At 44.0% G+C, this 21,197-nt stretch overlaps 1 protein-coding gene and 1 long non-coding RNA gene across 3 annotated transcripts in view; one reads left to right on the top strand and one right to left on the bottom strand.

The window, feature by feature from the left end:
• Window positions 1-21,197, bottom strand: part of LOC130295888 (deubiquitinase DESI2-like) — a 107,541-nt gene that overhangs the window by 6,497 nt on the left and 79,847 nt on the right. The window contains exons 3-4 of one of the 2 annotated variants that reach the window (XM_056547189.1): window positions 2,766-2,886; window positions 2,013-2,154 (exon numbers count right to left, since the gene is read on the bottom strand). In XM_056547189.1, coding sequence (XP_056403164.1) covers window positions 2,013-2,154; window positions 2,766-2,886 — 263 coding nt within the window. The remainder of the gene's footprint in view (window positions 1-2,012; window positions 2,155-2,765; window positions 2,887-21,197) is intronic. The other variant, XM_056547190.1, reaches the window with a different exon arrangement.
• LOC130295892 (uncharacterized) overlaps window positions 1-21,197 on the top strand; it is a 136,365-nt gene that overhangs the window by 36,828 nt on the left and 78,340 nt on the right. The gene's annotated exons all lie outside the window — the stretch shown is intronic.

Genomic DNA, 21,197 nt, shown 5'->3' with positions numbered 1-21,197 from the left:
TGACCTTACCCCTTCCTTTTTTGTGTGTCTGTGTGCCAAAGGAGGGGGGTAAATTTTGCCATTTTGTTGGTGTCTTCACAGTGGTTAAAGGGGTACTTCTAATCAACTGGTGCCCGAAAATTAACCAGATTTATTTCTATTCAAAAATCTTAATCCTTCCAGTACTTATCAGCTGCTGTATACTATAGAGGAAGTTGTGTAGTTCTTTTCTGTCTGACCACAGTGCTCTCTGCTGACACCTCTGTCCATGTCAGGAACTGTCCAGAGCAGGAACAAATCCCCATAGCGAACCTATCCTGCTCTGGACAGTTCTTGATGTAGACAGAGGTGTCAGCGGGAAGCACTGTGGTCAGACATACAGCTGATAAGTACTAAAAGGATTAAGATTTTTTAAATAGAAGTCATTTACAAATTTGTTTAACTTTTTTGGCACCAGTTGATTTAAAAAAATGTGTTTTCCACTGGAGTACCCTTTTAAGTATAGTAATGTTCCTAACCCCTTCCTCACCGAATTTAGATTTTCGGCTTATGTTTTCTTCCTCCTAAATGTATATGACTATGACCTATCATCTCTTGTTTTACCCTTTTTATTACCCTATAATGTACTACAAAGCCAAAACAGGAGCCAGGAGGTTACTTTTTGCGCTTTTTATCTGTACCACTTTTGCACAGATGAGACTTTTTGATAAGCTATTCCATTTTTTGCAGTTTGTGATGTGACCAATGTTGATACAATATTTATTTTTTGGGCTTTCGATATATATTTACACAGTTGACTGTAAGGGATAAATGGCATTATTTTTAAATATGAATTCGGGTAGAAAAACAGACATGGTGCACATCTACAATCTTGTATAATGATCTGGTTGCTTCTCAGCATAATATCAAAAACTAACAGGTTGTTAGTATACATTTTTGATCAAAAAGTACAAGCCCACTCGCCACGTCAAGGCCACCTATCCAGAGTGGGTCCCTAACGTCCCTAGCATAAAATGGCGCAGCACCGGGCGGCGACCACCATTGGTGTCGGGGCGGTGGTGGTTGCCGCCCGGTGCTGCGCCATTTTATGCTAGGGACGTTAGGGACCCACTCTGGATAGGTGGCCTTGACGTGGCGAGTGGGCTTGTACTTTTTGATCAAAAATGTATACTAACAACCTGTTAGTTTTTGATATTATGCTGAGAAGCAATCAGATCATTATACAAGATTGTTGATGTGCACCATGTCTGTTTTTCTACCCGAATTCACACTGTGATTTCTATCCCCTCTTTTTTTTTTTTTTTTTTTTTTGTTTGAACATGTGCTGCACTCTTCCCCACCCCCTCAGCCCAACCCTATATAAGTAGTAGTTAGCTACACATGGGTCATTTCTTTCCTAGCAGCCTCCCAGTCTGACTGGGAGAGCATGGTAAGTGAGCTATTACACCTTGTTTACACTGGTGTGGTGCTGTGCGGTGTCCGTTGCTGCCGTGGCACCGTGTCTGCAGGGGGTTCGGCCCATAGACTGGTTTGAGTGGCGTTGGGGCTGCTCTGCCGGTGGGTCGTTCCCCCCTGTGAGCATTGGTGTCGCGGCGGTGGTGGTCGCCGCCCGGTGCTGCGCCATTTTATGCTAGGGACCCACTCTAAATAGGTGGCCTTGACGTGGCGAGTGGGCTTGTACTTTTTGATCAAAAATGTATACTAACAACCTGTTAGTTTTTGATATTATGCTGAGAAGCAATCAGATCATTATACAAGATTGTAGATGTGCACCATGTCTGTTTTTCTACCCGAATTCACATTATTTTTAAATAGTTTGGACAATTGTGCATACAGCAATACCAAATATGTTAACCACTTGACACCCCACGATTAAGTGGCTTAGTATAGTCATGGACACATATGATCAGTACAGTTAGAGACACATACTCGTATGCTCATTGCAGTCAGGGACAAGCACACTCACGCTAAAAACAGTCCGGGACAAGCACACATACCTACATACACATACTTACACACCCCAGTTTACTGACCTCAGCCAGAGCTGCAGAGAAATGATTGCAATTTTTGTGCATTAGGTGATAAGCATTGCCCTTGTATTCCTTCCCCAACTCCTCCATAATGTTATCAATGTCTTCTTCTGTGAAATCTGTTGTGCCAAGTGCAATAGCTTCCCTGTGACAAAAATAATAGCCTTAACATCCAGTAATAATTGCTTTTTCTCTGTAATAAACATACCTCCTAGATATACCTAGAAAAAAACAAATGTGACTTGTCAGGTGAGGTATTGCAAATAACCAGTATCTAACTCTACCCATACCCAACTTTGCCTGATGAACTTCCCGCCGGTAACCAGTCATAGGCCACAGCTGTATTGATCATCAACCACCTCCCCCCCTACAACCCCCCTTTCAGTAGTATTTCTAGTGAAAGGGCCATCATTAACCTCTGACCTTCCCTATACTTCCCTATATTTACTGCTCTGACCCTGTACCTGGTTATTTGTTGTGTGGAAACTCCACCTGTCTTGACCTTAGCCTATGCATAAATATGCTTCTACCTCGTACCGTAGCAGAAATCTCCTGCCTGTCTACATCTCATCTTTTTTTCTATATGTCATCTATGGACATCCTCCTGCAAAGTTCATGATTAAGGCTGAAAAATGGCTAGACCTGTTTACAGGGTCTAGCCTATGCCAAACCTATTAGTAACCAGTTGGGTTCACTGCCTGTCAGCTGGCCTGGTGATACAAGATTTACAGGTATATATAATATTTAAATTCTTACTTGAATTTAAAAGTCTCTCCAAGTTCTACCGCACTACCCGGGGTGATCTCAAAAATTCCACTAAATGGGTAGGGATGTCCTCCATAGGCAAACTCTGTAAGTAAAAAAAGAACACATAACACTTTACTGCAGAGTAATAAGACAGGTAGGGCCACATTGTGTCTTCTTAAAGGGGTACTCCGGTGCTTAGACATCTTATCCCCTATGCAAAGGATAGGGGATAAGATGCCTGATCGCTGGAGCCCCGCCACTAGGGACCCCCGTGATCTTGCACGCGGCACCCCGTTTATAATCAGTCCCCGGAGCGCGTTCGCTCTGGGTCTGATTACCGGCGACCACAGGGACGACGGCGTGTGACGTCAAGCTCCGCCCCTCAATGCAAGCCTATGGGAGGGGGCGTGATAGCTGTCACGCCCCCTCCCATAGGCTTGCATTGAGGGGCGGAGCATGACGTCACACGGGGGTGGAGGGGTGATGTCACACGTCGTCGGCCCTGTGGTCACCGGTAATCAGACCCGGAGCGAACACGCTCCAGGGACTGATTATAAACTGGATGCCGCGTGCAAGATCACGGGGGTCCTCAGCGGCGGGACTCCCGCGATCAGGCATCTTATCTCCTATCCTTTGGATAGGGGATAAGATGTCTAAGCACCGGAGAACCCCTTTAACAAGGCGCTACTAGGATTGAAAAACAGTGATGGCAATAGATTACACCAGATGGCTCAAACACATAGCAAATGCCCTCACTTACTAGTTACTAGATGATCCTCGTCAGCTCAAGGTATTTAACTGGCGATTAACAGATTAGACAATATCTAAATCTCTATGACCGCTCTTATGTTATCCTGGCACTGCCGGCACAGAGCCCAAAGGGTTATTCCATCATGTACTTGAGCCTGCTATAGTGGTGCAGTGATTCAAGTGATGGCCTCTGTTGACACCAGAGGATGGGGCGTGAGAAGAATGCACACCAACTTACCTCCATCAAGGAGGTAGTATATGTCATTGATGCAAAAGAAACAGACCTCCACACCTTACCAACAAAAAACAAATGCCATGGGACATTTAAACTTGCCACACTGACCATGACAAAACCTTCCCACCACAATCTGCTTATCAGGCATTATATCACTCCACCCTGATGGAATTCTCTGATTTAATATTCTTCCAGCCACCTTAAAGGCTCAGAAAATCTCCAACTTATTGCTACATTTATTTCAGTCATAGGCACCTTCGACACTACAGATGTTCTGGACTAAATCTCCTATGATACTGTTATAGCCAAAATGCTGTCAAAGCATCATGGTAGATGTAGTCCAAAATATCTGTAGTGCCCAAGGTTGCCTATGCCTGGTCTATTTGATGATAGACTTGATGTATGTTATGCCTGCATAATCTTGGTTTTAGTCAGATCACAACTAGTTTGCAAAAAGTTGTGCATTTAGAATCACAACTACAAACAACTGAGCTCATCGTTTCCAATGTGAAGGTCTCCTTATGAAAAAGCCAAGTGGCAGAGCAAGCATTAAGGAATATGTGGAAAGAAAAACAGTGTCAAACCGCGGACACCGTTGTAAAATAATATAGGGTGACTTTATTGGTGCATAGACAACGCATTTCAAGAGCTCCTTATCTTAAGACATGATAAAGAGAGCAGGAGCTCTCGAAACGCATTGTCTATGCACCAATAAAATCACCCATTATTATTTTACAATGGTGTCCATCCTTTGACATATACCGTAGCGCTGTGCGCCTTAGTTAACCCAAATTGTTTCCTCTCCAGTCGGGCCCTCTAACAGTTTGAAGTTCTTCAGAGAAAGCATTAGGGATACACTGGAGAACAGGGACAGGCATAGCATTTATAACAAGTATTGAAATATTTCACTCAAATAATTGACCCAAATGCTCAGCATTTATCTTGGTGGGTGGGGACCCACTCATGAGTCCCCCAGGTCACAAACTAGGGTCCATATGTTCCAATTGAAGCAAGAGATTGTTAAATCCCAACGGTGATAAAAAAAAAAATAATAATATTTGAATAGGCATATTGGTGATGATGAGAATTTTTCTAGAAACACTTTTTCTAGGATTTCTAAAATACTGATCTACAGGACACAAATCTCAACAACACGAAAGACAGACAATGATCTACAGGAAAAACAAACCTAGGCATATGTAAATATGTGTTCTTCATGTCTACTGTAATGTATATTCATGCTCTCAGAACTCTGTTCTAAATACTTAAATGCCACATGTTACTCTCTTTTGTTATTTGCAATTTAAAAGTTATTGTGGTGAGGATTTTACAAAACGTGTTTAATCTGAAATAGATACCATTATTGAAGTTGGGATTCTTGAAGCCCCAACACAACAAAAACTACCATACATACTATTTATACATACACCATTCATTTTTACTCCAAACTCCAAAAAAAGGATGCAAAATTGAGAATACTGCTAGGATACAATTAATGGGCCATGTGTTTTAGTTTTTTCCTCTGGCCACTAAGCCTAATAAAAGGCTGACATGTCCTTTCCTTGAGTTGTCATCCCATCATTATAATGACAGCTTACAGCTCCATATAGGTAACACAATCCACCATTCACAGCACACCTTCCCTGAACACTGACCTCTGCACTGGTCATAGAGCCAGGGCCGCCATCAGGGGGGTACAACCCATACTCCTGTATGGGGCCTGGAACTTCACTTCAGGGGGGCCTCTTTTTTTTTGCTTGTCACTCAGTAAGTGACTGTGACTGTCACTCCCTGACCGCTGGGTGCCCGCCACCACTCGCTGACTGATTACGCACAGTCAACAGTCAATCAGGGTCAAAGGATCCCTGCAAGAGCACACCGCTGCTGCACATACCACCGGGGATGGCTGTCTGTTTTAATCTGCAGTGGCCGGCGGGAGGTACTACTTACTCGTGCAGGGCCGCTGCGGATTGATACAGCACGCCCTGCTCCTCATACACAGTAGCGCTGTGGCGGAGGAGAGGACTGTCGCTCTGCTGCCTGCTGCTGTGCGAGTGGCTGGCTACTAAAGAGGTGAGTGGTGGCAGCGGCGGCAAATGTGCCTCACCAGAGCACTGTAGCCTGGAGGAATATATAATGTAACTTGGGGCTGGGGGGCCGGAGAAGAACTACATGGCAGTGGGCAAGATTTGAGGCCTACAACTATATGGGGGCAACAATTAGCAGCAGAAGGGACGTACAACAACTATATAGTGGAAAGCTGTGCCCCGGCCCATATAGTTGTTGTAGGCCCCTCTTTGCTAATAGTTTCCCCCCCCCCCATATTTGTAGGCCTCTATGAGAGGGGCCCAGGTCTACCACAACTATGGGGGCAACTATTAACAGAGTGGCCTACCCAAACTATATGGGGCCCCTTATATAGTTTGGGTAGGCCTCTCTTAATAGTTGCCCCCATAGTTGTGGTAGGCCTGGGCTCCTCTCAGAGGCCTACAACTATATGGGAGGGAAACTATTAGCAAAGAGGGGCCTACAACAACTATATAGGCCGGGGCACAACTTTCCACTATTTAATTGTTGTATTCCCCTTTCTGCTGCTAATTGTTGCCCCCATATAGTTTGGGTAGGCCCCTCTATTAATAGCTGCTCCCATATAGTTGTTGTAGAGATGCCTACAACTATATGGGAGTAAAGCTACTAACAAAGGGGCCTACCCCAATTATATGAAACACATACCCTTAAACACCTCTAAATAGCTTTTATTGCATAACCCCTTAAGAAACATGACGTAAACATATGCCCTGCAACCAATTCTGCTGTTTGAAGCGCACTAAAGAGCTGAGCGCGCTTCATACCTGATGGGTCCAGGCTGCTATTAGCAGCCGGGACCCATGGCTAATGTCTGATATCGCCAATGGGGCCGATGTTTGGCATTAACCATTTAGATGCCTAAATGGGAGATTTAGCTCCAGCTCCAGTTAGTGAAGGGCCCCTAACTGAGCAGCGTGGAGCAGAGTGTTCCATACTGGGAGTAGTAGTACCTGCAGTTAAGGTCAGATCACAGTGGGTGTCACTGAGTCCTGACACCCGCTGCGATCCTCTGGTATGAGCTATAGAAGCAGATGGCACGCTGCACTTGTCTGGTCCCTTGCCCGCTGTGATGTGAGGTTATCTTCACATCACAGATTCGTATATGCCGTTGAGAGCTGTAAGTAGCCAACACTATCTGGCTAATCACAGTTCTCAGCAGGAAATATGAATCTGTGAAGTGAAGAGAACTTCACATCACAGCGTAGTATAGTGCAGGCAGGCAATCTGTCTATTAGTACAGGTACTACTACTCCAATCATGGAACAGTCATCATGGAAAAAAATCTTTCAAAAAAAAAAAAGTTAAAAAACACAAACATTTTATTAAACACATAATTAAAATGCATTACTAATATTATTTTTTATAATTAAATGGCCCCTTTCTACATTTTTTATAGTTCTCGCTAGATTTTTAGTTCTCTGCCCGCCCACATAAATTGAATCCTGTTTAAGGATTAATAAAACTTTTGTTCTAAAAAATATTCCGTTAAATAAAAAAATTTCCATCACTACTGTATCTTTTTTAATGGTACCCTACGAAATTTAACAAAAAAAAAGATATCTCCATCACTTTAAAACCCACATGGCGTTTTTCTTAGCGTTTTTTCACTCCCATAGACTTCTATGGGAGGAAAACGCCAAGATTTTCTTTAAAAAAAAGCCAAAGTCTCAACAAGAGGTCATTTTTGAAAAACTGGAGCCAAGGAGCCAAAAATAGCTGAAAAACGCCTAAAGGATTTAAAAAAAAATCAAAAAACGCCAAACTGAAAAACACCAAGTGGATATTGCATTTTGCAGTTCCCTATTGACTTGCAGCTAACATCTGGCCGCATGAGGTTTTTTTACAAAAAAAAACCTCATGCGGCAGAATGGGTGTTTTTATTGGCGTGGAAACCTAGCCTAAAAGAAGTTTTCTTGCTATTTCCTCATAGTGGATTCCTGTCATTCCCTTAGAAGAATACCTCCTATTTTTTATATGACTTTATTATTTCACCTGCATTTGACTAATATATTTATTAAATTGTCCATAAGGACTATTAAAGCAGATACAATAGAAGTGAACTATAGCTAAAATGTTTTCTGAAATTTAGTAGAATGTTTTTTTTTTTTGAGGGGGGGGGGGGTTGTGCATTAAAGCTTCTCTTGCTATCGATAATAGGTTGTCTCCTCTTGGAACCGGAATGCTGTTCTGTTATCACAGGAAGCCACTCGCTAGAGATCTACCACAACATAACAGTTTGTTGTGTTATTATGTCCTAATAAAGTCAGAGTTGCTTATACAATTAGTCTAACTACCTCCTATGTACAGAACAAAAGTTCCCCTTTATAATATAGTTATTGAATCTCATTAGTTTACTGACTTTTTAATGTATAGCTCAAGTTTAGCGTTCGTCCACATGAGTTGTATTTGCTGTGAAAAATTTCCACAGCAACTCCACAAATAATCTGCAGGAAAATTCGGAAGATAAATCCTCACCAAATCCTGTGGATCACAGGAATTTCTGTAAAATATTTTGCAGATTATATTGCAGATTTTTACTTTCAATAATCCACATTGCAGGTCAATTTTTACAATGGAAAATTTCCACTGCATGTAACCGAGATATGCTAAAATGAAGGCTGAATGGCTGAAGGAAAAAGAAGTGGAGAGCATCCTGGAAAATAACTATAGAGTGCCTAGGACAACCAAGACTACAACCAGTACCCCAGTACGGGGCCCGACTGGGCTCAAACCTTTTTTTTCTTGTGCGAATTAGTGAGTTACTGTCACTTACTGACCGCTGTTGTTCGTCATTATACACTGACTGACTGACCGTACTCTCTACAGGCAGTCAGTCACACCAGAGAGGGGGGACTGCCGCTATCATCACGTTAATTATACAGTGACCCCCCCCCGACCTACAATGGCCCCAACATACGATAATTTCAACACGCGATAGCCTCTCAAAGGCCATCGGATATTGAAGGCAGCATCAACATACAATGCTTTTGTATGTCGGGGCCATCGCATAAAGGGCTATCCTGCAGCGCAGACTGCTTCAGCTGCCGCCGGATAGCAGTTTACGGTGCCCTGTGTGCTCTGGTGATGGTCTCTTTCCTGTCCTCGGGGTTCCGGAGCATCCTCTTCTGGATCCTCTGCATCGCCGGCACTCTCTTTCGTCATCATCACGTCGCTGCGCACGCCGTCCCGTCATCCAATAGGAGCGGTGTGCGTAGTGATGTGATGGCGGCGACGGAGAGCGAGGATCCTGGGGAAGCAGAGATGTCCGGAGTGGCGGGGACACCCCGGGGACGCGGCGACATCGATGGAGGGCGACATCCAGGGCAGCGGTGACAAGCAGTGACGGTCCGGAGCGGCGGGGACAGGCGAGTATAACTTCCTATTCTTTCCATTGCACGGATCCCTCAACATGCGATGGCTTCAACAAACGATGGTTCATTTGGAACGGATTACCATCGTATGTTGAGGGACCACTGTATATATTTTTAATTATTGAGGCTCGATCAGCCAGTCCCAGCCCTGCCCTGTCTGCAGCTGTGGTCCGGACGTGCCTGCACACGGCCGTCATTTACCAGCAGGCCAGTGACGTCGGCTCACATATCCCACCTCTCCCTACCCTGTGCCCACAATAGAGGAGCAGAGCGACCGGCTACACTGCACACAGGTACTAACTTATATGGGGGCATTGTATGCGTGTATGATGGCTGTGTGTGTATGGGGCTGTGTATGTGTGTATGGGGCGGTTTATGTGTGTATATGGGGGCTGTGTGTGTATATAGGGGCAGTGTATCTGTGTGGGGCAGTGTATATGGTATTGGGCTGTGTATGTGTGTTTATTGGGGCAGTGTATATGTGTATGGGGCTATGTATGTGTGAATGGGGCTGTGTATGTAGTGGCAGTTTATGTGTACGGGGCAGTGTATATGGTATGGGGCTGTGTATGTGTGTATATGGGGGCTGTGTATGTGTGTATATAGGGGCAGTGTATAATGTATGGGGCTGTGTATATGGGGGCTGTGTATGTGTGTGTATATAGGGGCAGTGTATGTGTATGGGGGCAGTGTATATGTGTATGGGGCAGTGTATATGTGTATGAAGGGTTGCCACCCAGCCGGTATTTTCAATTTGCCGCCAGTAATTTAATATGAAAAATACCAGAATAAAATTAGCCCTGGCCCGGATGCAGCAGCAGCCGCCGCCGCTCACTGTACTAAGTGGCTGCAGCCCCAGATGCTGAACAGGCAGCGCCACGGCCACTTTAAAATCAGTATTCCGGAGTCACTGAACTCCCCTCTAAGTAAATGTCCCCTTAAAAATTAACTTTTATTAATATTATTAAAATAATGAAAAATTAATCCCCGATTGTGATGTTAAAACAGTATTCACAACAGTACAGTAATGCAGATGCTCAAGTGCAAGCACAGACCTACAGTCTGTGTAATAAAGAAATGAATGGTGCTGCAGTACACCAAGAAAAAGCACTGTTGTGGTGTGCAATTAAAACATGGACTGTACGGCCACCCTCGACATGTTTCACTGTAACAACAGCGTTGTCAAGAGGATCATGTCGCCATTTCAACTGCACCCCTCTGATCCCCCTGTGCCATTTCAATTGCCCCCCTGATTCCCCCCCGCACCCCCCGTGCCGTGACGTGTATGGGCATGGCCGTAGCTTCCTGTAATGTAACGCACATATAATTAATTATGCAAATTGCCATGGCATTTTTTTTTTTTAAAGGTGGCAACCCTATGTGTGCATGTGTATATGGGGGCTGTGTATGTGTGTGTGGGGGCTGTGTATATGTATGTGGGGGCTGTGTATATGGGGGATGTGCATAGGGGCTGTGTGCACATGTATGGGGGCACAATGTTAGGCAATATTGATGTTGAGTTTGTATATAGGTGGAGATGGTGCTTTAGAAAGGTGTGTCCATCAGGTTCTGCAGAGACAAGTCAGAGCTGGAAGAACTTTTCATGGAGGTCCAGACCAGATGAAGAAGGAAAGGAAACTTGAACGACTCTGATCAGAGACGACGTCGCCTGTGAGTTCTGTCATTGTAATCACCTATACTTTCAGCAGACGCTTTCTGAATTCTACCTCTGTATGGTCAGTGGGGGAGATTTATCAGAACCTGTAGAGAGGAAAAGTGATGCAGTTGCGGCGCAGTTACATACTTTTCAGCACAGTGTTTTACTGCACTGCCCTCTGCTGTAATCTAATTAAATACATCATTAGCAAAATAAATTGGGGGGCGGTGTCCCTGGGGGCAGACTCAGGGACAGGCCACTACGGGGAAGGGGGTCCAGGCCTTAACCTGTGTAAGGGGCCCCGAAATCTCTGATGGCAGCTCTGACAACAGCATGAAACAGGCATGAATAAGAGAGCAGAAGTCTTCTCAGGAAGAGGTTAGGCGCATAGCAATCATGAAAATCGATTCCATCAGTATTACTATAGATGCTAATAACAAGAGGAAACATTCCAGTTCCTGAGAATCTGCATTCAGATTGATTAAAGGTGGCAAAATACACAACATTAATTCATTAACCACCTGAGATTATGAAGAAGGACCAATTACATCAATTTGCTGCATCAAGATCAACGGTGAAGTGCCTTCTAGAGTGGTAGATATTGAAGCATCTGACATTAGCACAGCTGGAGAAACTGCTGTACAAGTAGTCTTCAAGAAATGCACCCCCTAGGAAAATGTGTTACTGGGTTCTTGATTGTTGACAAAGTCAAAAGCTTTTTTAACATTTCTGATGACTGTCTGCAAAATGTCAAAAAATGACTTGACATGCGGAAGCTGGCCGTTGTGGGTGCCCATCTGTAACATCATAAATCGTTTACGAGTCTCTGGTCTCTTGTGTTGGTATTTCCCAGTACAGAGAAAAGTGGCTTAAACTGAAAAAGAATTATAATCTTCATTCGCCTTACTAGGTTTGTGGAGTCTGCAGAATTTTACAGTTCTTTACTGCAGATGTCATTAATTTTCTGCTCATGGTTCAAATCTTTAACAGAATAAAGCTTAATCCATAGGGAAACACTCAAACCAGCTTCTAGGAGGAAACTTCAGCCAACAACTGGACCTCTCTTCTTCGAGCCTGTTAACTTTCTTTACATATAAGGTTGGAAACAGACAGTGTTTGTGTCCAGAAATGCCCCAAAACACACCAAACTAACCACATTTGAGTGTTTAAAGTTTACAGACAAATATCAGCTCACCCAATTCTATCAAGGGTGCAGACCAGGTCCATTGACAATAGTGTAGAAGGAAAGGTTGACCTGCACTTAGTCGTTCATTGACATGTCAGTTCTTGAAAAAGAAAATTCTCCTGTCAGGACCTTCCATTGACACCAATGGGGTTTTAATTCCAGGCAGAATTTCCACATGGAAATTCTGCTTGGAATCTGCTTTAAATTGCTTGTGTACCATGGTTTTTGCATGGAGAAGTAAAGAAAATCATGAGGAAATTTTGCAGTGTGAACATAGCCTTCGGTTATGTTCACATGGTGGAATTTCTGTGCTTCCGCTCAGATTTCTATCTTCCAAACTGATAATGGAATTTTTGTAGCTTTGCAGATTTTGTGTGGACTGTGTGTGGAATTCATGCTGAATTCATGTAGAATTTATTGTGCTCAATACACAGATTCCGAATGGAATTCAGCATCCCATTTACTTCAATGGACCCTGCTAAGGAATTTTGCAAAAACTATTAACAGGTTCAATGTTTTTGCACAATCCGGAATGCAGAATTTCTGGGGCAGAAATTCTGAAGAGGAAAATCTGTCGTGTGAATAGGACAGTGTAAAGTCCATTCACCCACGTAAATAGGAAAGTGTAAAGTCCATTCACCACTAAATTTTCAAGCTGAATTTTTTGCTCCGGATTCTGCATGGAAATTCTGCCGTGTGAACATAGCCTTAAAGGGGTACTCCCATGGAAAACTTTTTTTTTTAAATAAACTGGTGCCAGAAAGTTAAACAGATTTGGAAATCACTTCTATTAAAAAATTCTTAATCCTTCCAGTACTTTTTAGGGGCTGTATACTAAAGAGAAATCCAAAAAAGAAATGAATTTCCTCTGATATCATGACCACAGTGCTCTCTGCTGACCTCTGCTGTCCATTTTAGGAACTGTCCGGAGCAGGAGAAAATCCCCATAGCAAACATATGCTGCTCTGGACAGTTCCTAAAATACTGTTAATATATAAAAAAAACACTATACAGAGACCAATATTACCACTATACAGGGTATAAATAATTTAACACCAAGACCACTATTGTTACTACCATATAGTGATGGGATAATGCTACCATACTAATACTGAATAAAACCACTGTACACAGAGCAGTATCACCAATAACACCACAAGGAACAAATAATACAAGGGAAATGTTATAGTACCACACCATGACTACACACTACCACCACATAAGGAGTGGCTAATACTCCCATACTGACTCCCATACTCCCATACTGACACTGAATAAAAACCATTGTACACCTTTACTGGAGACCCTAGTTTTACACTACATACAGTTACATGAGGTGACTCGCAGGTGACGTTTTCTCTGATCAGAGTTGTTCACTTTCCCTTTTCTTCTCCATCCATCCCAGACCGTCATGGCGATTTCTTCCAGTCAATCTCCACAGAACCTGCCAGACAAATATTTTAGGATCTGCACTTATCCAGCTCCTATAGCTCTCCAAACAGTAATAATAACCCACTTAGTGTCTCACACAGTAGAGTGGGTAGATATGTGGGTTGGGTAAGATTAAATAGATCCCCCACATTAGGTAGTTAGGTCGCTAAGTAGGTAAGCAGAACCCTTTGCACTGTTTCCCCCTTAACATAGGTGTCCCAAATAAGTAGGTGCCATCTGAAAGTACCGTATTTATCAGCGTATAACACGCATTTTTTAGGCAATAATTTTTAGCCTAAAGTCTATCTGCATGTTATACGCCGATAAGCCACTGCAGTTCAATGATTTAAAGCGGGCGCTTTAAATCAATGAACTGCATCGGCTTTTGCAGGTTCAGAGACCTGCCATCGCTGCCCGATTCTCTGCCCTTGCCTATCCTGGGGTCCAGAGATTGCCGGCGCCGCTGCCCCATTGCCTCCCCCATGCTTCTGGCTCCGGTGTGGTGTCTCCTGCGTCATTGCTATGTGCTGCGCAATGACGAGTGACGTCACTCGTCATTACGCCTCGCAGCGCATAACAATGACGCAGGAGATGCCACACCGGAGCCAGAAGCAGGGCGGACACGACCCCGGCAACAGGTAATTATAAAACCGGGGATGGGGGAGGCAATGGGGAAGATAGCCAGGGGGAGAGAAGCGGCGGCAGCAGGGCTCTAGACCCCAGGAAAGGCAGGGGGAGAGAAGCGGGCAGCGACGGCCTCTCTCCCCCTGCCTTTCCTGGGGGCTTCTGCGGGGTCAGAAACAGTGTATCGGGGTATACACATGCACACACACGCACCCTCATTTTACCAAGGATATTTGGGTAAAAAACTTTTTTTACCCAAATATCCTTGGTAAAATGAGGGTGCGTGTTATAGGCAGGTGCTTGGTATACCCCGATAAATATGGTAATTACTCCTGTAGGCTGTAGCAGCCCCCTGTTTATAGTTGCAGCCCCCCGTAAATATTAGTACCAGCCCCCCCTGCATCCCAGTAGAAGCAGCAGCATCCCCCTTTAGCAGTAGAAGCCTCCTTTAGGTAGTAGTAGCAGCAGACGCCCCCTTTAGGTAGTAGTAGTAGCAGAAGCCCCCTTTAGGTAATAGTTGTAACAGCCCCCTTTGAGTAATACTGTAGTAGCAGCTCCCTTTGGGCAGCTATGGCAGCCCTCTTTAGGTAGTAAAATCAGCAGCCTTATTTAGGTAGTAGAAGCAGCAAAAGCTCACTTTAGGTAGTTGTAGCAGCAGACGCCCCCTTCAGGTAGTACCAGCAGCAGCCCCTTTAGGTAGTAGTAGCAGCAGAAGCCCCTTTTAGGCAGTAGTAGCAGCAGCCCCCATTAGACAGTAGTATCAGCAGCCCCCTTTAGGTAGTAGAGGCAGCAGCCCTATTTAGGCAGTAGAAGCAGCAGCAGCCCCCTTTAGGCAGTAGAAGCAGCAGTAGCCCCCTTTAGGCAGTAGAAGCAGCAGCAGTAACCCCTTTAGGCAGTAGAAGCAGCAGTAGCCCTTTTAGACAGTAATAGCAGCAGCCCCTTTTAGGCAGTACAAGTAGCAGCAGCCCCCTTTAGGCAGTATAAGCAGCAGCAGGCCCCTTTAGGTAGTAGAAGCAAGAGCAGCCCCCTTTAGGTAGTAGTAGCAGCAGAAGCCCCTTTAGGTAGTACCAGCAGAAGACCCCTTTAGTTAGTACCGGCAGCAGCCCCCTTTAGGTTGTAGTAGCAGCAGAAGCCCTTTTTAGGTAGTAGTACCAGCAGCAGCCCCCTTTAGGTAATAGTAGTGGCAGCCCCCTTTTAGGTGGCTTTAGAAGCTCCCTTTAGGTAGTAAAATCAGAAGCCCCTTTTAGGTGGTAGAAACAGGCAGTGCAAGGGTTAAAAAAACAACAACAAACAACAATGCTCACCTGTCTCCTGTAGTCTGCAGTATGGCCTCTCCTCTTCTCCGGTCTGTGCTCCGGCGCATGATGATGAAGTCACTCATGCACTGGAGCGCAGAGGTCTGGTCTCTTGCAGCTATCTGCGTATCTCAGGCAGCCATAAGAGAGATTGACAGAGCGGGGAGCCAATGGCTCTTTGCTCTGTCAATCAGCAGAGCGCCACATATATTTATAGAATCTTCTGCAAGACAGTTATATGAGCCCGGGGCCAGGCGTTCCAGAGTGGCGATGCGTATATTGTACGCATGGCCACTCACTTCAGGGGCTTGTTAGGCAGCTGTGAGGCCCCCTTAAGCAGCTGCCTAACTCGCCTAATGGGAGGGCCGCCTCTGTGTGCTGAGACATGCTACTCTTTGAAGTTCCATGTAACGGTAATATGTCTATGGAAAAAAAATGGTGTCATATTTATGCAGAATCTTATGAAATAAGAGGCATACATGGTACGGCATGGCTCCATATTGGTCTTTGGGTGGTGTATTTTTGTTTTCTACAACCTATGAGTAATACAGACACTCATAAGCCCTTATGACTATCGCAAAGCCAAAGGGGGTTTATGGCCTGCATTGGGCATAACAGAGCATACCCATTTCTCCGGAAATGTTTTAATATTGTAATGTTTATGACAGCAGATATGACAATGTTTATCATGAGCATTAGTCATCTCCAGCAATAAACGTATATTTGTAGAAAAGCTATACTCCATAACAGAAAAAGCACATCACCTTTTTAATCTGCCAGATCCTACTAAAATAACAAGCTTTCAGCCAACCACACTGTCATATTAGTGCCATTTTGTTGGAATAGTCTTTATCAATATATAATTTTACATCTAAATCTGTGCCAATGAAAGCTACTGTGCTCAAGATGGCAAGCCTTATTTCTTCTGATTCATTTTTTCAGATAATATTTTTCCTGTTTATTATAGTGTTGGCAAATGTGACCAATATTGTAACTTATACCAGCTGGAATCTAACATTTTTATAATATGACAATGAGGAGTATTGATATACAGGACTGGGATTCTGTGGAGACCCATCTAATGAACATAATGGTTTATGCACATTTAAAATGAGCCACCAACGAAGATGTCTTGGTTATCATGGGATTCTGTAATTTACTATAATGCAGTTTTCTTCAGACTACCTCTGATTTTTTGTGCATCCTTGACTACATGTGGCTGAATTGTAGTCACTGATCATAGCTGTGCCCTTAAGATGGCCATACACATAAGATAATAGTAGGCAGATTGTTGAACATCCAAATGATCATCTGATCATTTCACAGATGCAGCCATTCACATTATAGTCCATATTTGCCGTTAAAGTTATTCAAACTGGCCATAAGTGATGAATTATATTTTTGGGAAGGCTAAAAAAAAAATTATTTCCCAAAAGATTGCAAAGGATCTTTATTTATTTATTTATTTACTGAGTTTATTGCAATGTACACCAATAAACAGAAAACAATAGTACACAGCATCATTGTCACAGTAAGGGTGGGTTCAAACTACGATTTGAGAGTACGGCTGCCGGATCCGGTTGGGGGGAGGTAAAACAGCATCATTGTCACAGTAAAGGTGGGTTCACAGTATGATTTGAGTGTACGACTGCCGGATCCGGTTGGGTCCCGTCAGAAAACCGGATACGGGGCAAAATGTGCCGACCGGAGTCACCGCTTGACTACGGTCGGCTCATTGAAATGCATAAGATACGGGCTACGGGAGCGCCCGGTTTTCACTCCCCCAACCAGATCCGGCAGCCGTACACTCAAATCTTAGTGTGAATCCACCCTTGGACTATACATTCTCACAATGAAAATGTCAGTGTCAAAACAATAGACTAAGCAATCTGATTGGTTGCTATGGCAACTGGGCAACATTTTCTTTGCACAGGTTTTGATAAATCTCCCCCATAGTGTCAAACAAATAAACCAGAAATAAGACCATACACAAACAGAGAAGACAGTAGACTAACAAGACAGACACAAATACTGAGAACAGGTGGAAACCACGCTTGACTTCTCGTAGAAGAAGCAGGACGTGTACGGTACAACAGTATCATCCAGGTGGCTAGTAAGCACCAAAATGGACATGAATCAGAGGGGCAGATTAAATCGCAGACTAAATTGCATCACGGAGCGCTATGAATCTACAGGGCATGCAAGCCATACAAGGAGAGGCACCCCACACCTTAAGGAATTGAGCTGGGCATTTACAGTGTTTAAAAACCAAATATTCACCTTTGACAGAGGTATTAACAAGAGCTTTACAACATTCGAGGGTGGGAACCCAAGGGTCCATCCATTTCAAAGCGATGGATTTGTGGGCCAGAACCAGCACCTCCCGTAAAAAGATTAGTCCAATAAACATCCCTTAGGTTCCAATGGAATCGGGTGACCCATCAGGGTACAAAAAACTGTGTAACCCCCAGCCAAAATGAATCACGGAACAGGACCACATCATATGGATAAAATCTGAGTAGGGAGCTCGACGTTCCGGGGATTGGTATCTACCCATCTTAACCAGTGGGGCCGGAGTGAGATAACTTTGCTGTAGCATATACAAGTGAATTATTTAATTGTTGATCACCGTTGATACAGCCAGGTTAGAGGAGAGGGCAGCCTCCCAGTCTTCCGATGTCAACGAGGGAATGAGATCCCTCCATTTAGCTTCAACCTGCGGAGGATCCCCCTTCATTTTGGCATACAAAAGAAATGTATAGAGGGCCGAGATGAGGCCCCTTGGTCCCTGAGACCGAAAAACCCCAATGAGAGGAGAACGGTTTAGAGACTGGAGGGACAAAAGGCATGTCGGAGTTGTGGAAATTTATGAAATGCCTTCCTAGGAACGTCAGGAGAGTCTCTAAAAAACTGGAACGTGTGAAAGCCGTCATCCCCACAGAGGTCACCCGGTGCCCGAACCCTACGGAAAATCCAAAAGTCAGGGTCCAAGTCAGTTGAGAAGTGGGGTAGGAGTGGGTCAAACCAGATCTGTCTGTCTAGCATAGTGTCAGAGTAGTTCAGAAGTCGTTTCACCGTCGCCCAAGTCTGTGACGCCAACCGATGTAAAGGTAGTCACGCACCCCCTCCACCTCTCCTGCCCTCCAATAACGGCCAGAGGTGTCAAAACCCCAGGAGGTGCGCTAAAGAATATTCCCCGGGAGAAAGGTGCACAGCATCAATGCAGGTCCTCAGATAGAGTAATTGTCCCGCTAATACAGGTGTAAATAATACAGGTGCAAATCTGAAAGTGACATAACCCCCCCCCCCCCCCCCCCCCCTCGTGACTTAGAACGCTGAAGAATCGATAGCCGGAGCTTCGATCTGTTAATTACTTATATAAAAAAAATCTTAATCCTTCCAGTACTTATCAGCTACTGTATACTACAGAGGAAGTTGTGTAGTTCTTTTCTGTCTGAACACAGTGCTCTCTGCTGACACCTCTGTCCATGTCAGGAACTGTCCAGACCAGGAGAGGTTTGCTATGGGGATCTGTGCCTTACACAGACAGAGGTGTCAGCAGAGAGCACTGTGGTCAGACTGGAAAGAACTACACAACTTCCTCTGGAGCATACAGCAGCTGATAAGTAGGAACAAAGCAGAATTCAGCCCAACTCTCCCAGTTCGGTGCTCGGACCCGTGCCCGGTCAGGCACACTCCATGGAACAAACAAATACAGATGGTCCAGCACATCAAAGAATGAAGCTTTATTCAAGTTAACAACACACGTACAGGTAGACGTCAGACATGTTTCGAGCGCATGCGCTCGAAACATGTCTGACGTCTACCTGTACGTGTGCTCTTAACTTGAATAAAGCTGCATTCTTTGATGCGCTGGACCATCTGTATTTGTTAGCAGCTGATAAGTACTGGAAGAATTACGATTTTTAAATAATAAGATTTTTAATTTACAAAAAATCAGTTGATTTTGGGGAAAAAAAATATATGTACTATCTGGTATTTTATATAATATATATTAGCCTGGAAAAAAACCAATCTCTGCAAATGATGTATAGCATTTACACTGCACAAGAAACATGCTGGTTATTGATTCCCTTTTTACTCTGGCTAGGTTCCCTTTCGGAATCATTTATTCCTGTTACTTACAGTGAAAAAGATGAGATAAAATATAAGCAGCAGCTTTGTGGTCGTAGGCTATTGTTCAGATTTCATGTCCTATTTCTGTAGGGGACCCTGTCTGACCTTTTACCAGTCCTGTGTACAATAAAAAGAGTTAGAGGCACAAACAAATAGCCTCGAATTCAGGGGCACTGCAGACAAATAGAGCACATTTATGTCAGCAACATTGAATAAATGACTAGGGAGAGGTGTCATTATTTTACAATGTCACCGACTTGACATTTCGAAAGCTGCGGAGAAGGTGAATATTGATCAGTGGGGGTGGATGGGGCAGCAGGAGACGCAGGGTAGCATGTAGCGCTAGGATTAATTTATTTCTCACTTTGATATAATTACATCCAGTAAGAAAGATGGAAACGCTTTACCGCTGTGTGTTTAAGTAAATCCCACCTTACATTATCCACCTTTCGGTAATGTGAAATGTTCTTGAGTGCAGGAAGGGTTTATAATGGCTGGGGTGACCATTACCACTTAACCCCCGAACTGACTGACAGCCCTATAATTATCGGGACAGTTATAAACAGGAATATTTTGCTGTAATGGAAATACTTTTCCGGGGGGGGGGGGGGAAATGTTACTGTGGCAGTAAAATAAATCCATTCTACTTTCTACAATGGGCTTTCTGTAATGTCACAGTTTATATATTACAGTGATCCCTCAACTTACAATGGCCTCAACATACAATAGTTTCAACATACAATGGTCTTTTTCTGGACCATTGTAAGTTGAAACCAGACTCAACATGCAATGACAGTCCAGATCTGTGAAACGCGTCAATGGCTGGAAGATCTGACCAATCGGAATGGGCAATTTACCGGTAAAACACCTGTATTACTGAAGCGTATGCACTGACTGGTGTCTGGTAGCGCCCCCCCCTACTGTACAGGGAGGTATTACATGTTCTGTACTCTTTACCTGTACCAGGGTTAGCTGCTCCTTTGGACACCAGGTGAGGGCGGCTCCATGTTACTTTTTTAGGACATTGTGTGTTCTGTACAGGACCCTGAAGAAGCTCCTGTCCTCTACATAGACCAGTGTTTCCCAAGCAGGGTGCCCCCAGCTGTTGCAAAACTACAACTCCCAGCATGCCCGGACAGCCTTTGATATATATAAAAAAGTTTTTGCCTGGAATACCCCTTTAACTTTCTTCTCCTGGGGAAATGGGAGAACCCAAACCTGTTATTGGTTGAGTCGAGGCTGTGTGTCCGTCAGATTTGCACTTACTGAGGAGACAAGTAAAGTGGTACTAGGTTTGCTACTGCTAGTTATACCTTACACACAGGCCACCTGTCTAAGTCTATAATCAAGTCAATGTTTATGAACCTTGTTCCTGTCCGCACTGTAGGGTTACGTTCTACTATATTTCAGTCTATGAAAGGATTTTGTCTTGCAAGAGAGCAGAAGTTGAACAAGGGCCTCTCTCTGTTACACTGATCTTTAGTTTTTTGGGTCTATGGCTGAGTCAGTTCCGCCTGTCTGTCACTTTAGGATGAACCTTTTAGAGAACTAGAGTACCAGAGAACGTATTTACCTACATATACATTTGCAGTAGACATTACACATAAACACATAAAATCACCTAAAGATTAACAAAATGTGAGTGATTAGAGGTCTCATTCCTGCAC

Source organism: Hyla sarda, chromosome 11 (assembly GCF_029499605.1).
Source record: "Hyla sarda isolate aHylSar1 chromosome 11, aHylSar1.hap1, whole genome shotgun sequence".
Taxonomy (NCBI): domain Eukaryota; kingdom Metazoa; phylum Chordata; class Amphibia; order Anura; family Hylidae; genus Hyla; species Hyla sarda.
The sequence above is the reverse complement of the archived record's forward strand: the minus strand, read 5'-3'. Positions and strand labels throughout refer to the sequence as shown.